General features: G+C 43.4%; 3 protein-coding genes across 5 annotated transcripts; all 3 read right to left on the reverse strand.

Moving 5' to 3' along the window:
• Positions 1-1,709: 1,709 nt before the first annotated feature.
• Positions 1,710-11,300, reverse strand: LOC122886954 (tripartite motif-containing protein 16-like). Of its 2 annotated transcripts, none has more exons than XM_044219727.1 (2): positions 8,198-11,300; positions 1,710-1,919 (listed from the first exon to the last, which is right to left on the reverse strand). In XM_044219727.1, exon 1 carries the CDS (start codon positions 10,403-10,405, stop codon positions 8,720-8,722), a length of 1,686 nt encoding a protein of 561 aa, XP_044075662.1. In that variant the 5' UTR covers positions 10,406-11,300; the 3' UTR covers positions 1,710-1,919; positions 8,198-8,719. The 2 variants fall into 2 exon arrangements, with proteins under 2 accessions (XP_044075662.1, XP_044075663.1); XM_044219728.1 differs by lacking the exon at positions 1,710-1,919 and having other exon boundaries at positions 8,121-8,475; positions 8,524-11,300.
• On the reverse strand, positions 1,710-22,305 carry LOC122886955 (tripartite motif-containing protein 16-like). 2 transcript variants are annotated; one of them, XM_044219729.1, is made up of 2 exons: positions 21,724-22,305; positions 1,710-4,217 (listed from the first exon to the last, which is right to left on the reverse strand). In XM_044219729.1, exon 2 carries the CDS (start codon positions 4,210-4,212, stop codon positions 2,527-2,529), a length of 1,686 nt encoding a protein of 561 aa, XP_044075664.1. In that variant the 5' UTR covers positions 4,213-4,217; positions 21,724-22,305; the 3' UTR covers positions 1,710-2,526. The 2 variants fall into 2 exon arrangements, with proteins under 2 accessions (XP_044075664.1, XP_044075665.1); XM_044219730.1 differs by lacking the exon at positions 21,724-22,305 and adding an exon at positions 10,411-10,429.
• On the reverse strand, positions 19,313-21,724 carry LOC122886960 (tripartite motif-containing protein 16-like). The gene is made up of 2 exons (XM_044219735.1): positions 19,851-21,724; positions 19,313-19,802 (listed from the first exon to the last, which is right to left on the reverse strand). The coding sequence occupies exon 1, from the start codon at positions 21,716-21,718 to the stop codon at positions 20,045-20,047; it is 1,674 nt and encodes a 557-aa protein (XP_044075670.1). The 5' UTR covers positions 21,719-21,724; the 3' UTR covers positions 19,313-19,802; positions 19,851-20,044.
• Positions 22,306-24,028: the final 1,723 nt, after the last annotated feature.

Below are 24,028 nucleotides of genomic sequence, written 5' to 3' on the forward strand. Positions count from 1 at the left end.
TGCAGCTTGCGGCTCTACGTGAAAAGCACAATGGTAACGTAAGGGTCCACCGATCAAATTAATCAAAAGGGTTTTTCATAGTTAATCCAAGTTGTGAATATTATCCTATGAAGTTTGCTAACTGTCTGCTAACTTTGTTAGTCAAACAAAAACTGGCACTTATTCTGACAGGAAAGACCTTTTCCCCTCTTCCTGCACAGTGTTGTTGGGTATGCTTATTTTTTCTAGGTTGCTGCCTACAAATTGAAATGGTCCCCACCCTTTTCTAGTTAGTTTTCACCCTAGGACAGCCCCTATAGTACAGCAAGCGCTCCCACCTTGGAAGGCCAATGGGCTTCTGTCATGTATCTTTGCTGCCATGGTAGAACAAGCTGTTATTGGCTATCAACAAGCCAATCATTCACGATTGTAGCCAATAATTTTCCCTTTCCAACGGTGTATGCATTGGGTAGTTTGGTTGAATGGGAGCCGAGCTACTTCAACGCGTCACGCTGCAAAATCCCTGTTTTTACGCCGCCAACTCACGCAGTGCAAATAACAAGACAGGGACTTCATACACAGGTGTGGTTGACGAGATGTAGAAGGTAGGTGGTGATTTGCATAGTTCTGGCATCAAGCATGTCATAATTATTCAGTTATTCAAACATGACCACAATTATAGACAAGGACCAAAAACACTTTTTTGAGCCATGTTTGAACTCATGTTTCAGCCACAGCTAAACAAGCACATTTTCAGACACTAGAATATGTTACTTTTCAAATGAACCCATATACATGCATTTTGGCTTACAGTTCTTCTATCACCTTTTCCATTTGGGTATGCCAAATAGGCGAAAATTCCCAAAAAAGGGTGGATCCAAACACCTGCACATGAATAACAAGCTGCATTCTGTATTTATACTGTGTCCTGCTCAGAGGCACAGGAATCATTTCTACTGGCTTTATTTTATTTATTCATATTTTGCATCTGTATTTATTGATATTCTGACTGTGAATTCATTATTGAATAACCTAGATTATGACTATGGTGTCTTCTGAACACTGAGTGATACACTTGAGTTTAATCTGTTATCTGTCTTCACTCCGGTATGAAACTCCAGTGATGTTGTGATGTATCAGATCAGTCCGATCAGCTGCAGCATCCAATCAATAACTGATATTCAAAAAGGGCCAGAAAAAAAGACTTCCATGAAGGCTGCTCTAGTGTGTCCTCGCTCATGGCTCCTCAGAGATCCCGCTTTGCTCCTTGGAGCACAAATACAGATAAGAACTTTGGGACGATGTGCAAGATGGTGGACCAGAAAGACTTCCAGTTCAAGCGAGGAATCAAATAAGAGACTTGGGATGCACCCATGTTGGAATAGACCGACAAAGTCTTGTCTTGCAGGTTTCAAAATGTTGTAAAAAGGAGTTTTAATGAGAAACACTGAATGTAAACATTGTTTATTTACAAGAGAGCGCAAACAAAATGTTGGTTGTAAAAAGCAACAAGTGATAGAAAACTCTGCTCATTTCTCTGTGACGAAGCTGTTTCAGTGAGGAAAGCTGAAAGCACAGAGACCGACTGACAAACGCTCTTCTGCTCTAAACATGAACACTGCACTTTGTGGTGTTTCAGGAGGGAAACTGCCTCAGTTCGACTCATATTAGTGTCACATTTTCTCCATCAGCTTTGAATGAGACCCTGGAATGAAGACAAGAAGAAAACACTTTGTTCACGTTTGTTTATTCATCATGTAAACCTTCAGTTCGTTCACACATCCCATCAGTAAAGTCTGTTCAGTGACTCTTGTTCAATGATTTCATGTACAGATTCACTTCATCCACACAATCACTCTGTTTGACCAGAATATCAGCTGTGTAGAAGAAGATAATCAATGATCTGCTTATTGATTATGATCATTACAGGTTTATAATACCTCATAGTTTGTACGTCGCTTTGATCAACAACATTTGGGATGTCAATTGAGAATGACTTCCGGATGGGAGCCGAAATGTCTTGATTCTGAAAACAGTGTCCAGATGACTACGACTGAAACCTTTTCTAGAATATCTGCCAAACAAACAAAAGTAAATGTAATTATAGATTTCTTTACATATGGATGAAAACAAAATATCTCTGATAAAGGAAGGTCTGGTGCTTTCTCTCTTTCGACCCATGCAGTGGAAGAGAAACAACAACAGACAAACACATCAATACAAATATTCAGCCAACATTTAGAGCACAGAGAAGTTTCCATCTTCATGCAGAGAAATGTCAGTTCAGCTCAGCCAAAGCCATCCTGAGCAGTGACAGCCTCCATGGCTAAACAGACAGGAAGGAGCGCCACCTAAAGAAACTCAAACATTTACAGAACCGCTAATGAGAAGGTGTCACAGGACCACCCATAATGTTTGATTGACAGCTGATCGCTGTGCAGTGACGAAACGCCACAACAATCAGCGCTCAGCAGCAAACATGAAGACAAAATAAGTTTAAGAGTTAAAACTCAGAATTTAACCCACTGTCCCTTAAATGACTTCTGACTATTTGAGTTTACAGAACTCAGCAGTGTCTCCTGAAGAGAAAATTGAACCAAAAAACCTAAGTCCAGCATAGAGAGGCTGAGTGAATGTGGTCTGGACTCTGTGGAGGAGAGTGATGGTTTCAGAGATGCTGTAGAAGGACAGAATACCTGCACTGTGATCCAGGTACACTCCTACTCTGGAGGACCGAGGACCTGAGACGGGAGTTTTGACATTGTTGTACCAAAAGTTATAACTGTTGTTGTCACAATATAACGCCCAAGATTTGTCATTGAAACCAAATACACATTCAGTCGAACTCCCTGCTCTGCTGATATTCTTGTATGCAACTGCTACAGAAACTCCTCCCCCTCTCCACTCCACCTCCCAGTAACAACATTCAGTCAGACTCTCTCTACTCAGGACCTGCAAACATCCAGTGAATCTGTCTGGGTGACTAGAATAAGACTGTTGTTCACTCATTAATGATGCTTTTCTGTTCCCTTCAGATAATAACAGAAGTGTGTTTGCTGTGTTTGGATCCAGTGTGATTTCACGTGAATGTTTTAAGACTCCAGCTCTGGTCTTGGGCTCTGCTTGTGGCAGTAAAACATCCACTTTAGTCACCGTCAGTGAGATGTTGGTCCATTTCTCACTCAGAACGTCCTGTAGTTTATCTCTGACCTCTGACACAGCCGCTGTCACATCCTCAAAGTAGCTCAGAGGACGGATATCGATGCTGGATGAGTCTGTAGACTCACTGAGTCGTGACAGTAACGGGTAGCTGTGTAGAAACTGGTTGTGATCCTCTGTGCGTGAGAGCTGCTCCAGCTCAGCATCTTTCCTCTTCAGCTCAGTGATCTCCTGCTCCAGCTTCTCCTGAAGCTCTTTGACTCGACTCACTTCAGTTTCCTGCTGGGATCTGACCTGCTGCTTCACATCAGAGCTTCTTTTCTCCATGAGACGGATCAGCTCAGTGAAGATCTTCTCACTGTCCTCCACTGCTTTATCAGCAGAGCGATTGATCGCCTCCACCTCCTGCTGAAGCAGCTTCACATCTTCCTGTCTGTCCTGGATTCTCTGCTGGATGTTTTGTCGACTCACCTCGAGCTCTCTCTGCCTCTCAGTCCTTTCTGCTGCAGCTGAGACTGTGTCGTGGCCTTTATGTTCCTCCACAGGGCAGAGATAACAGATACACTGCTGGTCAGTACGGCAGAACATCTTCATCGCCTCATCATGACGAGAGCAGATGTTCTCCTGGAGCTTCTTGGAGGGGTCCACCAGCTTGTGTTTCTTTAATGGAGCCACATCGTAATGAGGCTGGAGGTGGTTGTCACAGTAAGAGGCCAGACAGACCAGGCAGGACTTGAGGGCTCTCAGTTTTCTCCCAGTGCAGACATCACAGGACACATCTTCAGGTCCAGCATAGCAGGGATCAGCAGGAGCAGCTTGGAGTCCGGTCTTCTTCAGTTCCTCCACTAAAGCTGCTAACATGGTGTTTTTCAGCAGGACAGGCCTCGGTATAAAGGTCTGCCTGCACTGAGGGCAGCTGTGGATTTTCTTCTGATCCTCTTCATCCCAGAAGCTTTTAATACAGTTCATGCAGTAGCTGTGTCCACAGGGAATAGTCACCGGATCCTTCAGTAGATCCAGACAGATCGAACAAGAGAAGGTTTCCCGGTCCAGCTGAACTCCTTTCTGCGCCATTTCACCTCTCAGTGGAAATGGTGGTCTGAGTTTCACTTTCTTGGAGCGGAAAGGAGTTTGAGCTCTGATCTAAACAACATGTGTTTGTGCAGTGAATGGGGTCTGTCAGCTCCTGCCCTTCACCACATGTTGGCTACACCCATCTTCAAACTGTAGATCTGAAGGGGAGGGAACAAGCAAATATGTGTGCCGAGTGGAGCTCGCTGTGTTCTGGAGCAGGAAGAAGAGGGAGGGGTCATCAAGCTTTGTGACTTGCAGGACTGTGAATCTGAACTTCGTTTCTTCATTTCCACTGAAGCCTCGGTTAAAACCTGCTCCCCGTTTGAAAACATTTCAGTTTTTAGCTGTGAAATCCTTCTTCTCCTCAGGCTTCGGTGATGGCTCCATGTTTCTCCAACTCTTCCTCAAATTCTTTTCAGTTTTCTTTTACTGGTTAAAAACCAGCTGACTGACAATAATCAAAGGAAACTGTCAGAAAATACTTAAACTGCTGGATAATAATTTTCTCACATATTTAATGATCGGCTTTGAAGCATTTGTGACAAAACAGTTGAATTTCAGAAGATCATCCGGAGCCAAACCAGCATTTCAAGCTTCAGATGGGTTTAAACAAATATCAAACAAGTTATTTGTTGCAGCTGTGAATCCAGAAGGACACGACTGAACCAGATCAGCTGCTTCTGCAGTTCATTTGTTGATTCATATGAACTGATGAATCTGTAGAGTTGATGGACTTTTGTTTGTTTGCATTTGATGAATATTTTTAGTCTTTTCACAGCTAATCAACAGAGATCACACTCTAACTTTTTATTTTCATCATTACTTTAAAGAAACCAGAAGACTTTTGTAAAACATGGCTGATTTGAAGTGGAAATAAAGGAGGGCCAACTAAAGTAAAAGCTGCAGTCAGTGAGAATCAGAAGCCAAACGACCACTAATAAAGGCAATAATTTCAGCTTTTTTATTTGAAATGATGCTATCCTAGAATGTGTGTAAAAGCTGAGGAGTCAGAGATGAGGACTCGAACCTCAGCTGCATCACAAGGTGCCATTTTATCACCTTTGTTATTTTCTGTGTAAACCAATGAGTTTAAAATCCAAGACTCTCGCTTTAACTTCCTGCAGTGTGCTGACGATATGGCACTGGTTGGCCTTCTGTGTGAGGGGGACTCTGCAAAAGATGGTGCATATTTTAATCATGTAGTTTTCCTGCACCAGTGGTGTGAGGAGAGTGTGTTTAGTAAATGTAGGTGAAACCAAAGAACTTTTCTTATCCAGCAACACACAAGACACTCCTGATACATTTCAACCTTTGACCTTCACTGGATCCCCTGTAGAAACTGTCAGTAGTTTGAAATCTCTTGGAACTGTGACTGATGGCCACCTTAACTTCACAGACAGAACTGACTATATTTTAAGGAAACAAACAGGTTGTATCTGCACTTTCAGTGGTTTGACACCATTTACCACGATGCATGACACAGTGCACTTTTACTGTAAAGGGTTTTATCAGCCTAAAAACACGCTCTGAACTAAAACTGTAGGCAAAGTGAGTTGAGGAGCTTTAACCTCCTCTACATCCCTGGTTAGCAGGATGAAGGCGCCCTCTTGTGTTGTGCGTCAGTTTTCACATTTCAGCTGTTAACCTGCTGTGATGTTCACCGCAGGAAGACGTGTAAATACTTCACTGAGCCTTTGGCAGCTTCGAGCGACATCAGTAAAGAGACATTTCAATACGTGTGATATCACACTATGTCACACCCTGTAACAATGATGCTGCATTCAGGTAACATGGGAAAGAGTTTCCACTTTCCAAATATTATTCCCATCAGCTCTCAGGTTGTAAATGGTATTTGGGAACCAAATGTAAAGAATCATATATTCATTTCCTGATTTCATGACTGGGCCTGATAAAGGCGGCACATTTTCCACCTGTTGCTGGAGTTAAAATATTTCACTTGTTGTAAAAGCTGAGTCACTCACTGTGGCACTCTCTATCCCTGTGGGAGTTTCAAATGTTTTTGGTTTTGTAGTGTCTCTGTTAAGTGCTGCCTGCTTAGAACATTTTACACATTGATATAAATGTCATATAAAAATATTAAATATGTTTAAAATTAAACATTCACCAGGAAATTCTCTGCTGGCGACATCTAGATGCCATTTTGCTCAAACCAAGTAATTATTTAAATAACAAATGTCACTTTAATGATTTCTGAATACAGAAATTATTATCTGCATCAAAATGTATTTTATGTTCATAAACTTGCTCTGTTTTTCTTCCTCACTGTCAGTTACCTTCCATTCAAGCTCAACTTCATTTGTCATTTCAGCCCAAAGAATGCAGCTCAATGAAATGTCGATTCTCACGGAACGACGCAAAAACAGGCTTAATGCAGGGAGTTCATGTAGAGCACGTGTGCAATGAAAACATTAATACTCGCTGAGTGTACTGATGGTGTTTCACAAGAAGTAGTACTGCAGTATGTTGCCATGTCAGTTCTGTATGTTGTAACGAAGGTTTCACGCAGCAGAGGCTCATTGTAGTGAAGGTAAATATTAAAAAGTGAGCAGAAGTTATTGAGTGTAGACTGTCCTCTGTCGTTAAAATAAGAAACAGCAGGTGGAGCCAGACACACACACACACACACACACACACACACACACACACACACAGCAGTTAAACACCATCACTGCTGTTATTATTGAACCAGGTCAGTGAACGCACCTTGGCCTCTTTGAGCGAGGACTTGATCCCGTCTCTGTGTTGATGCATCTGGTCCACGTGGATCCTCCAGTCCTGCAGACCAGCACACAGACCAGAGATCGGTCAAACACAACTGAAACAAGCAGCAACACAATAGAGAGCATGCTGGGAAACTACAGCAACACTCTCATGTTTCATAATCACAGCTGATTTAAAGACAACATTTTATTTTGTGACAGAATCAACAGACAGATGTCAGACTGCTGCCTTCAGGGACCACTGAGACATTAAAGTGAAAAGCACTTCTTCCACCTCACACCTGCTCAGACGTTTAACTGAAATGGACTTTTTTCATGGAGCGAGCTCCTCGGTGAAGAGTGTAAATGTGGAGCGACGACCCAGAGTGCTTTGCTTTTTACTCACCATAGAAACTGAAGCTGCAGTAATACAGGAGACTGTGTTTAAAATAGTTTGATACCTGAAGTCTAACTTTGCCGTTGATGCTTAATACTTCTGTGCTGGAAAAGGTGGAGTAACTTTACCTGTGATGGTGCAATAAAACAATCACAGCTGTCAGGAATCCTAATCCTGACTGTTTTAGATGCATTTCTTTGTTGCCGACTGAGGATCAATAGCAGAAGCTCTTGAGCACAGCAGCTGTTTTGTGTATTAACAAAATGAGTCACAACAAGTTTGAATCTAGTCTGGATTCAGACTTTCCAACCCAGGATCGTCCGGCTGTGAGGCGACAGAGCTGAACACTGAACCAACACGACAGCCTCATTCTGAAGTTTCATCTCCATGAAAATCACTGAAATGACCTCAAGTCCATCTGTTGTCTCGTGTGTGTCAGGACGTGACTAAACTTCTTCACACCCAAACTCCACCAAATGAATTCAGACAATTTTTCCACTTTTTTAAGTCTGTGTAATAAATCCTCTTTACTGACTAAGTGCACAAACACAATGTTGGCTGTAAAAAGCAACAAGTGATAGAAAACTCTGCTCATTTCTCTGTGACGAAGCTGTTTCAGTGAGGAAAGCTGAAAGCACAGAGACCGACTGACAAACGCTCTTCTGCTCTAAACATGAACACTGCACTTTGTGGTGTTTCAGGAGGAAACTGCCTCAGTTCGACTCATATTAGTGTCACATTTTCTCCATCAGCTTTGAATGAGACCCTGGAATGAAGACAAGAAGAAAACACTTTGTTCACGTTTGTTTATTCATCATGTAAACCTTCAGTTCGTTCACACATCCCATCAGTTACAGGTTTATAATACCTCATAGTACCTCATTTGTATGTCACTTTGGACAACAACAACATCTGGTCTGCCAAACAAACAAATGTAAATGTAATTATAGATTTCTTTACAAATGGATGAAAACAAAATATCTCTGATAAAGGAAGGTCTGGTGCTTTCTCTCTTTAGACCCATGCAGTGGAAGAGAAACAACAACAGACAAACACATCAATACAAATATTCAGCCAACATTTAGAGCACGGAGAAGTTTCCATCTTCATGCAGAGAAATGTCAGTTCAGCTCAACCAAAGTCATCCTGAGCACCGACAGCCTCCATGGCTAAACAGACAGGAAGGAGCGCTACCTAAAGAAACTCAAACATTTACAGAACCGCTAATGAGAAGGTGTCACAGGACCACCCATAATGTTTGATTGACAACTGATCTCTGTGCAGTGAAGAAATGCCACAACAATCAGCGCTCAGCAACAAACGTGAAGACAAAATAAGTTTAAGAGTTAAAACACAGAATTTAACCCACTGTCCCTTAAATGACTTCTGACTATTTGAGTTTACAGAACTCAGCAGTGTCTCCTGAAGAGAAAATTGAACCAAAAAACCTAAGTCCAGCATAGAGAGGCTGAGTGAATGTGGTCTGGACTCTGTGGAGGAGAGTGATGGTTTCAGAGATGCTGTAGAAGGACAGAATACCTGCCCTGTGATCCAGGTAGACTCCTACTCTGGAGGACCGAGGACCTGAGACGGGAGTTTTGACATTGTTGTACCAAAAGTTATAACTGTTGTTGTCACCATATAACGCCCAAGATTTGTCATTGAAACCAAATACACATTCAGTCAAGCTCCCTGCTCCGCTGATATTCTTGTATGCAACTGCAACAGAAACTCCCCCCCCTCTCCACTCCACCTCCCAGTAACAACGTCCAGTCAGACTCTCTCTACTCAGGACCTGACACCATACAGTGAATCTGTCTGGGTGACTAGAATAAGACTGATCTTCTCTCATTACTGTTGCTTTTCTGTTCCCTTCAGATAATAACAGATATGTGTTTGCTGTGTTTGGATCCAGTGTGATTTCATGTGAATATTTTAAGACTCCAGCTCTGGTCTTGGGCTCTGCTTGTGGCAGTAAAACATCCACTTCAGTCACCATCAGTGAGATGTTTGTCCATTTCTCACTCAAAACGTCCTGTAGTTTATCTCTGACCTCTGACACAGCCGCTGTCACATCCTCAAAGTAGCTCAGAGGACGGATATCGATGCTGGATGAGTCTGTAGACTCCCTGAGTCGTGACAGTGACGGGTAGCTGTGTAGAAGCTGGGTGTGATCCTCTGTGCGTGAGAGCTGCTCCAGCTCAGCGTCTTTCCTCTTCAGCTCAGTGATCTCCTGCTCCAGCTTCTCCTGCAGCTCTTTGGCTCGACTCACTTCAGCTTCCTGCTGGGATCTGACCTGCTGCTTCACATCAGAGCTTCTTTTCTCCATGAGACGGATCAGCTCAGTGAAGATCTTCTCACTGTCCTCCACTGCTTTATCAGCAGAGCGATTGATCGCCTCCACCTCCTGCTGAAGCAGCTTCACATCTTTCTGTCTGTCCTGGATTCTCTGCTGGATGTTTTGTCGACTCACCTCGAGCTCTCTCTGCCTCTCAGTCCTTTCTGCTGCAGCCGAGACTGTGTCGTGGCCTTTATGTTCATCCACAGGGCAGAGATAACAGATACACTGCTGGTCAGTACGGCAGAACATCTTCATCACCTCATCATGACGAGAGCAGATGTTGTCCTGGAGCTTCTTGGAGGGGTCCACCAGCTTGTGTTTCTTAAAGGCAGGTGATTCATAATGAGGCTGGAGGTGTTTGTCACAGTAAGAGGCCAGACAGAACAGGCAAGACTTGAGGGCTTTCAGTTTTCTCCCAGTGCAGACATCACAGGCCACATCTTCAGGTCCAGCATAGCAGTGATCAGCAGGAGCGGCTTGGAGTCCGGTCTTCTTCAGTTCCTCCACTAAAGCTGCTAACACTGTGCTTTTCAGCAGGACAGGCCTCGGTATAAAGGTCTGCCTGCACTGAGGGCAGCTGTGGATTTTCTTCTGATCCTCTTCATCCCAGAAGCTTTTAATACAGTTCATGCAGTAGCTGTGTCCACAGGGAATAGTCACCGGATCCTTCAGTAGATCCAGACAGATCGAACAAGAGAAGGTTTCCCGGTCCAGCTGAACTCCTTTCTGTGCCATTTCACCTCTCAGTGGCAACGACTGTCTGAGTTTCACTTTCTTTGAGCGGAAAGGAGTTTGAGCTCTGATCTAAACAACATGTGTTTGTGCAGTGAATGGGGTCTGTCAGCTCCTGCACTTCACCACATGTTGGCTACACCCATCTTCAAACTGTAGATCTGAAGGGGAGGGAACAAGCAAATATGTGTGCAGAGTGGAGCTCGCTGTGTTTGAGAGCAGGAAGAAGAGGGAGGGGTCATCAAGCGTTGACTCATTCCAGGAAGAAGAGCAGCGCTGTGAATCTGAACTTTGTTTCCTCATTTCCACTGAAGCCTCGGTTAAAACCTGCTCCCCGTTTGAAAACATTTCAGTTTGTAGCTGTAAAATCCTTCTTCTCCTCAGGCTTCGGTGATGGCTCCATGTTTCTCCAACACTCCTTCCTGTCCAGTGAAAACCTCGTATCTCCAGATGTTTGTGATGAGCTGAAGGATGAAGAGTTTCCTTTATGTGCTGAGAAAACTCTCAGTACTTATCAGTACTTTTACTTGAGTTAAGGATCTGAATACTTCTTCAATGAAAACATTGACCACCAGAATGAAAAGAGATGTAAAGACAAACCTCCACTACACTGAACTGAATGTAACTGTTGCACATTAGTTACATATGAAACGCATTCATATAAACTGGTTAAAGTTCGTTTTAAAGGCAATCCAGAGCTGAAGGAACACGTGATCTACATGTTCAAAGTGTCCGAGCTGCAGGTGACGACAGACAGCAGATTCAATCAGAGGCAACAACCGACAACCAGTCAGTAGAAAAAGTGTGAAAACACACCTGTAACAAAAAGTTGACAGTGTTTGAAAAAAAGAACTGATAATAAAGACATAAAGAGGCATCTGGGACCTTGAAACATCTTGTTTTTCAATTTGAATTACATATCTCACACACACACACACACACACACAGACAAAGTATAAAGAGAGGCATCAAATAACTTGTAAAACTTCTGAGATCACACTCCAACTTTTCACTTTCATCATTACTTTAAAGAAACCAGAAGACTTTTGTAAAACATGGCTGATTTGAAGTGGAAATAAAGGAGGGCCAACTAAAGTAAAAGCTGCAGTCAGTGAGAATCAGAAGCCAAACGACCACTAATAAAGGCAATAATTTCAGCTTTTTTATTTGAAATGATGCTATCCTAGAATGTGTGTAAAAGCTGAGGAGTCAGAGATGAGGACTCGAACCTCAGCTGCATGACAAGGTGCCATTTTATCACCTTTGTTATTTTCTGTGTAAACCAATGAGTTTAAAATCCAAGACTCACGCTTTAACTTCCTACAGTGTGCTGACGATATGGCACTGGTTGGCCTTCTGTGTGAGGGGGACTCTGCAAAAGATGACGCATATTTTAATCATGTAGTTTTCCTGCAGCAGTGGTGTGAGGAGAGTGTGTTTAGTAAATGTAGGTGAAACCAAAGAACTTTTCTTATCCAGCAACACACAAGACACTCCTGATACATTTCAACCTTTGACCTTCACTGGATCCCCTGTAGAAACTGTCAGTAGTTTGAAATCTCTTGGAACTGTGACTGATGGCCACCTTAACTTCACAGACAGAACTGACTATATTTTAAGGAAACAAACAGGTTGTATCTGCACTTTCAGTGGTTTGACACCATTAACCACGATGCATGACACAGTGCACTTTTACTGTAAAGGGTTTAGCAACGACCTAGCAACAGAGAAGATTTCTAGTCCCTGTTGAGTCGGCCAGCCAGCTTGAGCTAACGCTTTCTAGAGAAAACTTAATACCACACATAAAAAACACAAAACTGCCTTGCTAGCTCAATCGTGCTGCAACTAAGATATCTGCTGAACAGGTGGACAGGTTTAACTACTTCGTCCGCGAACTTCACATGTGTTTTTAAGCTAGTAGCGCCATGTCGCCGACCCACCGGCACAGCCGATGGAGGATGCCAGAACATCAAGGCCGAACAGTCTCCACGTGATCCAAACATTTCCAGTAACTCCAGAGCGTTGTCGAGTCCAAAAGTCAAAATGTATTGAAAAAAGATAGATGTAATCATTTCCTAAATTCCCAACATGTTTTTATCTAATGAAATATTCTGCTTCAATCCATGTTCGTTGGCGTTTAGCCTTTCAAAAACAACACTTTCAGTGCGGTCAAACCGTTTGCTCTGCGGCTCACCGCAGCAGCTGGCGGAGTAATGTTGTAGTGAGGAGCAGGTGTGCCGTCATGCTGATCGAGTACCTTCTAAATGTCTACTTCACCAATCAGATTGCTTGGGCGTTAGTGCTTGATGTATAATTGCAGATGTTTACGTCTTTAGATAATTAGATAATAAATAATAATAAGTGCTCTATTAATAAAGTTTTATCAAAACAAAGTACAAAGTGCTTCACAGAGATAAAATACCACAGTGAATGATAAAATATATAAAAACCGATAAAATAAACAGCCAGTTCAGGTAAAATCAGGATCTGCTTTCAGATAAATATTTGTTTTGAGACGAGACTTAAACGAAGACACTGACTCAGACAGCCTAATGTCTTCGGGCAAGTTGTTCCAGAGCCTCGGGGCCCTGATGGCAAAAGCTCTGCCCCCCTTAGTTTCCATCCTGGACTCAGGAACAGACAGGAGACCCCTGCTCGAAGATCTCAGACTACGTAAAGGTTCATAAGGGATTACAAGGTCTAACATATAGTCTGGAGCCATGAAGAGCCTTAAAAGTAATCAACAAGATCTTAAAATCAATCCTGAAACCAACAGGGAGCCGATGTAAAGAGGCTGAACCAGGTGTGATGTGATCGAACCTCTGGGTCCTGGTTAACAGCCGAGCTCAGTGATGTGTTGCTCAAAACATAAATTGCTATCAAACCACCAAGATTTCTTGCAACAGGCTTGATATGTTGTGACAGGTAGCCAGTAGATGGCAGTATTTAATGAGATATTAGTTCGTTACACAAGCGTAGAAAATGTGAATGACTTCGAATGACTTCCGGATGGGAGCCGAAACGTCTTGATTCTGAAAACTGTGTCCAGATGACTACGACTGAAACCTTTTCTACGATAGAACACTCCTGGACGAATGAGGGACTACACCGTCTTCGTTACCCAAGGACTATCTTTAACACATGACCGCCTTCATGATCAATCTGCCATCGATGTAAGGACAGAGACGGCGATCTCTGGACATCGTGGATTCGTCCTCCGCTCTGAATAAAAACTTTTTAACACTGTGACTCGGTGGACGTTAAGCTGCCAGGCTGTCAACAGTTCCCCTGCACTGAAACACGTACCGTGCATTACTGTAGTAACCGCCGTTTAAATGAAACAAATCCGTACGAAGCTGCACAAGACAGTGATCAATGAACAATCATTTGTCATGTTGTGATTGGTCGCACTGATGGAACATTCCTATCATATCATATTGGAGATTATGGGAATATTTCTGAGTGAGGATGATTGTGGTGCAGCTGAAACGACTTCAAGATTCTAAAACTAGAATAAATGTAGTTTGAAACTAAGTGAGTTTTTGAATATTGGCTGCTTGTAGTCTTCAATGGAAAAGTCAGCATTTTCTATGCGCATGTCCGCTCAGTGTTGATGGTAAATGTAGTCAACTGAAGCAGGAAATTCATCAGTGAGCGCTATATTGACGGAGAAAGCCGAGTTCGCCACGTAGAGCTTCCTGCATCCAGCGTCATTTGCCAATCAGAGGCTTACAATCCACTGTCACTCAAGAACTAAATTTCACCAGCAGAGAGGCGAAGTCCCTCCCCTTCCGGTGTCCACCATGGGACCTTATTTCGGAACCAATATGTACTGTAGTCAGCGGCGAGAGACAGATCATTTTTTGATCCCGTTTGAATTGCGCCATGAATTACACATATGATGTTTGTCAATTTAAAAAGAACATATTGCAAAGTCAAGAAAGGTTAGCTTTGTTGTTCTACAGAAGCCCGCCGGGCGAGCTATAGCTAGTCATTACATGCAGTTGAGCAAGATTTTTTAAATGTAAAATAGACATCTAAAAACTTTTCAACTGCAAAAATCAACCAAAATCATTATTACTGGGTCGGGTTATGACTTTGCAAATCACAGGTCAGGTTACAGCTGAATAAATATATTTAAGAATCGAATGAACAACTTTCACTTGTACTGGAGTAATATTTGACCAGGAGTTGTGTCCTTTGTCCACCTCTGTCTTTAAGACAGCATTTTATTTTGTGACAGAATCAACAGACAGATGTCAGACTGCTGCCTTCAGGGACCACTGAGACATTAAAGTGAAAAGCACTTCTTCCACCTCACACCTGCTCAGACTTTTAACTGAAATGGACTTTTTTTCATGGAGCTCCTCTGTGCCGAGTGTGAATGTGGAGTGCTTCGCTTGTTACTCACCGCAGTAACCGAAGCTGCAGTAACTGAAAGCTGCAGTAACTGAAGCTGCAGTAACTGAAGCTACTGAAGCTGCAGTAACTGAAGCTGCAGTAACTGAAGCTGCAGTAACTGAAAGCTGCAGTAACTGAAAGCTGCAGTAACTGAAAGCTGCAGTAACTGAAGCTACTGAAGCTGCAGTAACTGAAGCTGCAGTAACTGAAGCTGCAGTAACTGAAAGCTGCAGTAACTGAAAGCTGCAGTAACTGAAGCTACTGAAGCTGCAGTAACTGAAGCTGCAGTAACTGAAGCTACTGAAGCTGCAGTAACTGAAGCTGCAGTAACTGAAGCTGCAGTAACTGAAGCTGCAGTAACTGAAAGCTGCAGTAACTGAAAGCTGCAGTAACTGAAGCTGCAGTAACTGAAAGCTGCAGTAACTAAAGCTGCAGTAACTGAAGCTGCAGTAACTGAAGCTGCAGTAACTGAAAGCTGCAGTAACTAAAGCTGCAGTAACTGAAGCTGCAGTAACTGAAAGCTGCAGTAACTGAAAGCTGCAGTAACTGAAAGCTGCAGTAACTGAAGCTGCAGTAACTGAAGCTGCAGAAACTGAAAGCTGCAGTAACTGAAGCTGCAGTAACTGAAAGCTGCAGTAACTAAAGCTGCAGTAACTGAAGCTACAGAAACTGAAACACACAACTGAAGGCGGAACCGCAGACCTGAGCCCGCCAGAAGCTTCGTCTTAAACCATCAGAAATTAACATTTTATCGAGTTTTTAAGCCAAGTTTTCTATGCTACACTGGTTTCCTGGCCATTTCTTTACCTATATATGTTTTAACTTGGTCAAAGTTTTCAGTCAGTCATCGGACGTGTGGATCTAAAGTGATTTTAAGCTAGCTGTCAACTCGACGTACCTCCACTGCTGCTAGCTTAGCTAGGTTTGTCTTTAGCCCGGCGGCTATGCTAGCCGGTAGCTTTTACTAAGGACTTTAAGCTTTTAGCACTTTTATAGACTAACTGTAAGCGTGATGGCTGAGTGTGGATCTTGTCACCTTACCGTCTCAAAGCTGAGGAAAAGTGTCGCCCGTCTGGAAGCCGAGCTCAGAGAAAAAGACCAGCTGGTCCTGGAGCTCTCCACTGTCGCCCGGCCCAGGTAAAACACCTGGCGGCCCTCAGCTCCTCTGGCTGCGGCAGCCGGACTGCCACCGCCCCCTCTCGCTCCCCGGACTGCTCCACTCCAGCACTGGACAAAGATCCCAGTCTTCCGCGGCTCGGCTCCATCACCACAGCCTGAAGATCCGTGGCTCCTCATGGGTGCGAAGCCCAAAGCGGTTGCCATTTCTACTCCGTGCCGAGCCCCGGTGGATGCACCGTCACTCGCCGGCGGGGGTGGTGAGAAGGCCCCGGTGAGTTCGACTCCACGCCAACCGGAGCGCTGGACCGTAGCCTGTAAGGACAGACATGGTGCAAAGCGCCCGCCTCCTCCACCTTCACATCGGGGCCTCCCGCTGGCCAACAGGTTTGACATCCTGGATACGGAGGACTTTCCTCCACTGGAGGGACGCTTCCTTCTTCCAGCCTCCTCTCGCCGCAAGTTACTGAAAGAGGCCGTGATCAGGAGAAGCTCTGGGGGGTCTCATTCGTCCTGAGACGGCAAAGGACGCCGCCCCCTCGCCGCAGCAGTCCCCGGCCACGACTATCCCAGGGACTGCTAATGGGACTCACGTGGTTGACTATTTACATCACCTGTTTCCCCTCGCTCTTCCTCTTCCTCTTCCTCTTCTCACCAAAAACAGCCACGCACCCTCTGCTGCCACTACCTCCCCCTTGTGGACTGGTCATAGTGCTGCTATCTGGAGCCCGGATCCCTCTAGTGCCACTTTTAACATTCCTGTGGTAATTTTATAACATTTTTTTCCATTATTTATCGCCCCCCCCCCCCCAAACCAGCTGGCTCAGAGTTTTTATCCAGTCTTGTGTTAAATTATGACAGAATTGTTCTTTGTGGTGATTTTAATATTCATGTTGATGACTCTTCTAATGCTCTCGCTGCTGATTTTTTAAACATTACTAACTCTTGCAACTTTCAACAACATGTGTCTGGCCAAACTCACCTTAGACCTAGTCTTTAGTCTGGGACATCATGTCTCTTATTAGAGTGTCCTCCAGCCCTCTGGACAAAATCCCAACTAGGTTTCTATTGGAAGTTATGGATTGTATTGTGCCCCTTTTACAAATTATTTTTAACAGCTCGCTGTCTACCGGCTGCATCCCTGTTTACTTTAAAACAGCTTGTGTCCAGCCAGTCCTAAAAAAACCTGGGCTTGATCCCACCCTCCTGGATAACTATCGCCCAATCTCCAAACTGCCTTTTATTTTAAAGATTCTCGAAAAACTTGTATCTAAGCAGCTTCTTGCTGCTGTGGAAAACAATAATACCTTTGAAAAGTTCCAATCTGGCTTTCGTCAGCACCACAGCACTGAGACAGCCCTTCTCAAAGTCACCAATGACCTTTTAATGAATGCAGATGCAGGCATGTGTTCAGTTCTTGTACTGCTGGACTTCAGTGCTGCCTTTGACACAATTGATCATGGCATTCTTTTAGATAGACTGAGGCACTGGGTGGGCATATCTAGCACTGCACTAGACTGGTTCTCATCTTATCTGTCCAATAGGAAATTCTGTGTCAACATTAATAACTTCATGTCATCCTTTTCCCATATCAAGTACGGTGTGCCTCAAGGTTCAATTCTGGGACCAATACTGTTCTCCTTATACATGCTTCCTTTGGGTGATGTCATCCGCAGACATGGTATTTCTTTTCATTGTTATGCGGATGACACACAGTTGTACCTCCCTGTCAAGCCCACTAACCTTAGTACGCTGAATTCTCTGCAGGACTGCCTGTCTGACATAAAACACTGGATGTTTTTGAATTTTCTTCAGCTCAACTCAAATAAAACTGAAATCCTTGTTATTGGGCCCCAAAACATCACTAAACAAATACTGCCATCTACTGGTAACCTGTCACAACATATCAAGCCTGTTGCAAGAAATCTTGGTGTCCTGTTTGATAGCAATTTATGTTTTGAGCAACATATCACTAAGCTTGTCCAATCATGGACGCAGAAACTGTTGTACATGCTTTTATCTCCTCACGCCTTGATTATTGTAACAGCCTGTTCACTTGTCTTCATCTAAAAACTCTGAAAAGACTGCAGACTGTACAGAACTCAGCTGCTCAGCTGTAAACCAGGACCGAGAGGTGCGACCACATCACACCTGTTTTAACCTCTTTACATTAGCTCCTGTTTGTATTAGGATTGATTTTAAGATACTATTGATTACTTTTAAGGCTCTTCATGGCCTGGCTCCAGATTATATTTTAGACCTTGTAATCCCTTATGAACCTTCACATAGTTTGAGATCTGTCTTCTGTCTGTTCCTGAGTCCAGGATGGAAACTAAGGGGACAGAGCTTTTGCCATCAGGGCCCCGAGGCTCTAGAAAACAACCTGCCCGAAGACATTAGGCTGTCTGAGTCAGAGTCTTCGTTTACGTCTCTTCTCAAAACACATTTTTATCTGAAAGCAGATCCTGATCTTACTTGAGCTGTCTGTTCATTTTGTTGTTTTCATGTATTTTATTTATTTTATATTTTATTATTCACTGTGGTATTTTATTTCTCTTGTTGTGAAGCACTTTGTACTTTGTTTTGATAAGTGCTCTATAAATAAAGTTTTATTTATTATATTTATTTACAGTAATACAGGAGACTGTGTTTAAAATAGTTTGATACCTGAAGTCTAACTTTGCCGTTGATGCTTAATACTTCTGTGCTGGAAAAGGTGGAGTAACTTTACCTGTGATGGTGCAATAAAACAATCACAGCTGTCAGGAATCCTAATCCTGACTGTTTTAGATGCATTTCTTTGTTGCCGATTGAGGATCAATAGCAGAAGCTCTTGAGCACAGCAGCTGTTTTGTGGATTGGCAAAATGAGTCGCAACAAGTTTGAATCTAGTCTGGATTCAGACTTTCCAACCCAGGATCGTCCGGCTGTGAGGCGACAGAGCTGAACACTGAACCAACACGACAGCCTCATTCTGAAGTTTCATCTCCATGAAAATCAATGAAATGACCTCAAGTCCATCTGTTGTCTCGTGTGTGTCAGGACGCCACTAAACTTCTTCACACCCGAACTCCACCAAATGAATTCAGACTATTTTTCCACTTTTTTAAGTCTGTGTAATAAATCCTCTTTACTGACTAAGTGCACAAACACAATGTTGGCTGTAAAAAGCAACAAGTGATAGAAAACTCTGCTCATTTCTCTGTGACGAAGCTGTTTCAGTGAGGAAAGCTGAAAGCACAGAGACCGACTGACAAACGCTCTTCTGCTCTAAACATGAACACTGCACTTTGTGGTGTTTCAGGAGGGAAACTGCCTCAGTTCGACTCATATTAGTGTCACATTTTCTCCATCAGCTTTGAATGAGACCCTGGAATGAAGACAAGAAGAAAACACTTTGTTCACGTTTGTTTATTCATCATGTAAACCTTCAGTTCGTTCACACATCCCATCAGTAAAGTCAGTTCACTGACTCTTGTTCAGTGATTTCATGTACAGATTCACTTCATCCACACAATCACTATGTTTGACCAGAATCTCAGCTGTGTAGAAGAAGATAATCAATTATCTGCTTATTGATTATGATCATTACAGGTTTATAATACCTCATAGTACCTCATTTGTATGTCACTTTGGACAACAACAACATCTGGTCTGCCAAACAAACAAATGTAAATGTAATTATAGATTTTTTTACAAATGGATGAAAACAAAATTTCTCCGATAAAGGAAGGTCTGGTGCTTTCTCTCTTTAGACCCATGCAGTGGAAGAGAAACAACAACAGACAAACACATCAATACAAATATTCAGCCAACATTTAGAGCACGGAGAAGTTTCCATCTTCATGCAGAGAAATGTCAGTTCAGCTCAGCCAAAGCCATCCTGAGCAGTGACAGCCTCCATGGCTAAACAGACAGGAAGGAGCGCCACCTAAAGAAACTCAAACATTTACAGAACCGCTAATGAGAAGGTGTCACAGGACCACCCATAATGTTTGATTGACAGTTGATCTCTGTGCAATGAAGAAATGCCACAACAATCAGCGCTCAGCAGCAAACATGAAGACAAAATAAGTTTAAGAGTTAAAACAGAATTTAACCCACTGTCCCTTAAATGACTTCTGACTATTTCAGTTTACAGAACTCAGCAGTGGCTCCAGAAGAGAAAAGTTGAAGTCCAGCATAGAGAGGCTGAGTGAATGTGGTCTGGACTCTGTGGAGGAGAGTCATGGTTTCAGAGATGCTGTAGAAGGACAGAATACCTGCACTGTGATCCAGGTACACTCCTACTCTGGAGGACCGAGGACCTGAGACGGGAGTTTTGACATTGTTGTACCAAAAGTTATAACTGTTGTTGTCACAATATAACGCCCAAGATTTGTCATTGAATCCAAATCCACATTCATTCAGCCTCCCTGCTCTGCTGATATTCTTGTATGCGACTGCTACAGAAACTCTCCCTCTCCACTCCACCTCCCAGTAACAACGTCCAGTCAGACTCTGTCTACTCAGGACCTGACAACATACAGTGAATCTGTCTGGGTGACTAGAATAAGACTGATCTTCTCTCATTACTGTTGCTTTTCTGTTCCCTTCAGATAATAACAGATATGCGTGAGCTGTGTTTGGATCCAGTGTGATTTCACGTGAATATTTAATAAAAACTCCAGATCTGGTCTTGGGCTCTGCTTGTGGCAGTAAAACATCCACTTCAGTCACCGTCAGTGAGATGTTTGTCCATTTCTCACTCAGAACGTCCTGTAGTTTATCTCTGACCTCTGACACAGCCGCTGTCACATCCTCAAAGTAGCTCAGAGGACGGATATCGATGCTGGATGAGTCTGTGGACTCCCTGAGTCGTGACAGTGACGGGTAGCTGAGTAGAAACTGGGTGTGATCCTCTGTGCGTGAGAGCTGCTCCAGCTCAGCGTCTTTCCTCTTCAGCTCAGTGATCTCCTGCTCCAGCTTCTCCTGAAACTCTTTGGCTCGACTCACTTCAGCTTCCTGCTGGGATCTGACCTGCTGCTTCACATCAGAGCTTCTTTTCTCCATGAGACGGATCAGCTCAGTGAAGATCTTCTCACTGTCCTCCACTGCTTTATCAGCAGAGCGATTGATCGCCTCCACCTCCTGCTGAAGCAGCTTCACATCTTCCTGTCTGTCCTGGATTCTCTGCTGGATGTTTTGTCGACTCACCTCGAGCTCTCTCTGCCTCTCAGTCCTTTCTGCTGCAGCTGAGACTGTGTCGTGGCCTTTATGTTCCTCCACAGAGCAGAGATAACAGATACACTGCTGGTCAGTACGGCAGAACATCTTCATCACCTCATCATGACGAGAGCAGATGTTCTCCTGGAGCTTCTTGGAGGGGTCTACCAGCTTGTGTTTCTTTAATGGAGCCACATCGTAATGAGGCTGGAGGTGGTTGTCACAGTAAGAGGCCAGACAGACCAGGCAGGACTTGAGGGCTCTCAGTTTTCTCCCAGTGCAGACATCACAGGACACATCTTCAGGTCCAGCATAGCAGGGATCAGCAGGAGCAGCTTGGAGTCCGGTCTTCTTCAGTTCCTCCACTAAAGCTGCTAACATGGTGCTTTTCAGCAGGACAGGCCTTGGTATAAAGGTCTGCCTGCACTGAGGGCAGCTGTGGATGTTCTTCTCATCCTCTTCATCCCAGAAGCTTTTAATACAGTTCATGCAGTAGCTGTGTCCACAGGGAATAGTCACCGGATCCTTCAGTAGATCCAGACAGATTGAACAAGAGAAGATTTCCCGGTCCAGCTGAACTCCTTTCTGCGCCATTTCACCTCTCAGTGGCAACGCCTGTCTGAGTTTCACTTTCTGAGAACTGAAAGGAGTTTGAGCGCTGATCTAAACAACATGTGTTTGTGCAGTGAATGGGGTCTGTCAGCTCCTGCACTTCACCACATGTTGGCTACACCCATCTTCAAACTGTAGATCTGAAGGGGAGGGAACAAGCGAATATGTGTGCAGAGTGGAGCTCGCTGTGTTCTGGAGCAGGAAGAAGAGGGAGGGGTCATCAAGCGTTGACTCATTCCAGGAAGAGGAGCAGCGCTGTGAATCTGAACTTTGTTTCCTCATTTCCACTAAAGCCTCGGTTAAAACCTGTTCCCCGTTTGAAAACATTTCAGTTTTTAGCTGTAAAATCCTTCTTCTCCTCAGGCTTCGGTGATGGCTCCATGTTTCTCCAACTCTCCTTCCTGTCCAGTGAAAACCTCGTATCTCCAGATGTTTGTGATGAGCTGAAGGATGAAGAGTTTCCTTTATGTGCTGAGAAAACTCTCAGTACTTATCAGTACTTTTACTTGAGTTAAGGATCTGAATACTTCTTCAATGAAAACATTGACCACCAGAATGAAAAGAGATGTGAAGACAAACCTCCACTACACTGAACTGAATGTAACTGTTGCACATTAGTTACATATGAAACGCATTCATATAATCTGGTTAAAGTTCATTTTAAAGGCAATCCAGAGCTGAAGGAACACGTGATCTACATGTTCAAAGTGTCCGAGCTGCAGATGACGACAGACAGCAGATTCAATCAGAGGCAACAACCGACAACCAGTCAGTAGAAAAAGTGTGAAAAAACACCTGTAACAAAAAGTTGACAGTGTTAGAAAAAAAAGCAGATAATAAAGACATAAAGAGGCGTCTGGGACCTTGAAACATCTTGTTTTTCAATTTGAATTACATATCACACACACACACACACAGACAAAGTATAAAGAGAGAGGCATCAAATAACTTGTAAAACTTCTGAGATTACACTCCAACTTTTCACTTTCATCATTACTTTAAAGAAACCAGAAGACTTTTGTAAAACATGGCTGATTTGAAGTGGAAATAAAGGAGGGCCAACTGAAGTAAAAGCTGCAGTCAGTGAGAATCAGAAGCCAAACGGCCAATAATAAAGGCAATAATTTCAGCTTTTTTATTTGAAATGATGCATCCTAGAATGTGTGTAAAAGCTGAGGAGTCAGAGATGAGGACTCGAACCTCAGCTGCATCACAAGGTGCCATTTTATCACCTTTGTTATTTTCTGTGTAAACCAATGAGTTTAAAATCCAAGACTCACGCTTTAACTTCCTACAGTGTGCTGACGATATGGCACTGGTTGGCCTTCTGTGTGAGGGCGACTCTGCAAAAGATGGCGCTTATTTTAATCATGTAGTTTTCCTGCAGCAGTGGTGTGAGGAGAGTGTGTTTAGTAAATGTAGGTGAAACCAAAGAACTTTTCTTATCCAGCAACACACAAGACACTCCTGATACATTTCAACCTTTGACCTTCACTGGATCCCCTGTAGAAACTGTCAGTAGTTTGAAATATCTTGGAACTGTGACTGATGGCCACCTTAACTTCACAGACAGAACTGACTATATTTTAAGGAAACAAACAGGTTGTATCTGCACTTTCAGTGGTTTGACACCATTAACTACGATGCATGACACAGTGCACTTTTACTGTAAAGGGTTTAGCAACGACCTAGCAACAGAGAAGATTTCTAGTCCCTGTTGAGTCGGCCAGCCAGCTTGAGCTAACGCTTTCTAGAGAAAACTTAATACCACACATAAAAAACACAAAACTGCCTTGCTAGCTCAATCGTGCTGCAACTAAGATATCTGCTGAACAGGTGGACAGGTTTAACTACTTCGTCCGCGAACTTCACATGTGTTTTTAAGCTAGTAGCGCCATGTCGCCGACCCACCGGCACAGCCGATGGAGGATGCCAGAACATCAAGGCCGAACAGTCTCCACGTGATCCAAACATTTCCAGTAACTCCAGAGCGTTGTCGAGTCCAAAAGTCAAAATGTATTGAAAAAAGATAGATGTAATCATTTCCTAAATTCCCAACATGTTTTTATCTAATGAAATATTCTGCTTCAATCCATGTTCGTTGGCGTTTAGCCTTTCAAAAACAACACTTTCAGTGCGGTCAAACCGTTTGCTCTGTGGCTCACTGCAGCAGCTGGCGGAGTAATGTTGTAGTGAGGAGCAGGTGTGCCGTCATGCTGATCGAGTACCTTCTAAATGTCTACTTCACCAATCAGATTGCTTGGGCGTTAGTGCTTGATGTATAATTGCAGA

This window comes from Siniperca chuatsi, linkage group LG13 (assembly GCF_020085105.1).
Source record: "Siniperca chuatsi isolate FFG_IHB_CAS linkage group LG13, ASM2008510v1, whole genome shotgun sequence".
Lineage (NCBI taxonomy): Eukaryota > Metazoa > Chordata > Actinopteri > Centrarchiformes > Sinipercidae > Siniperca > Siniperca chuatsi.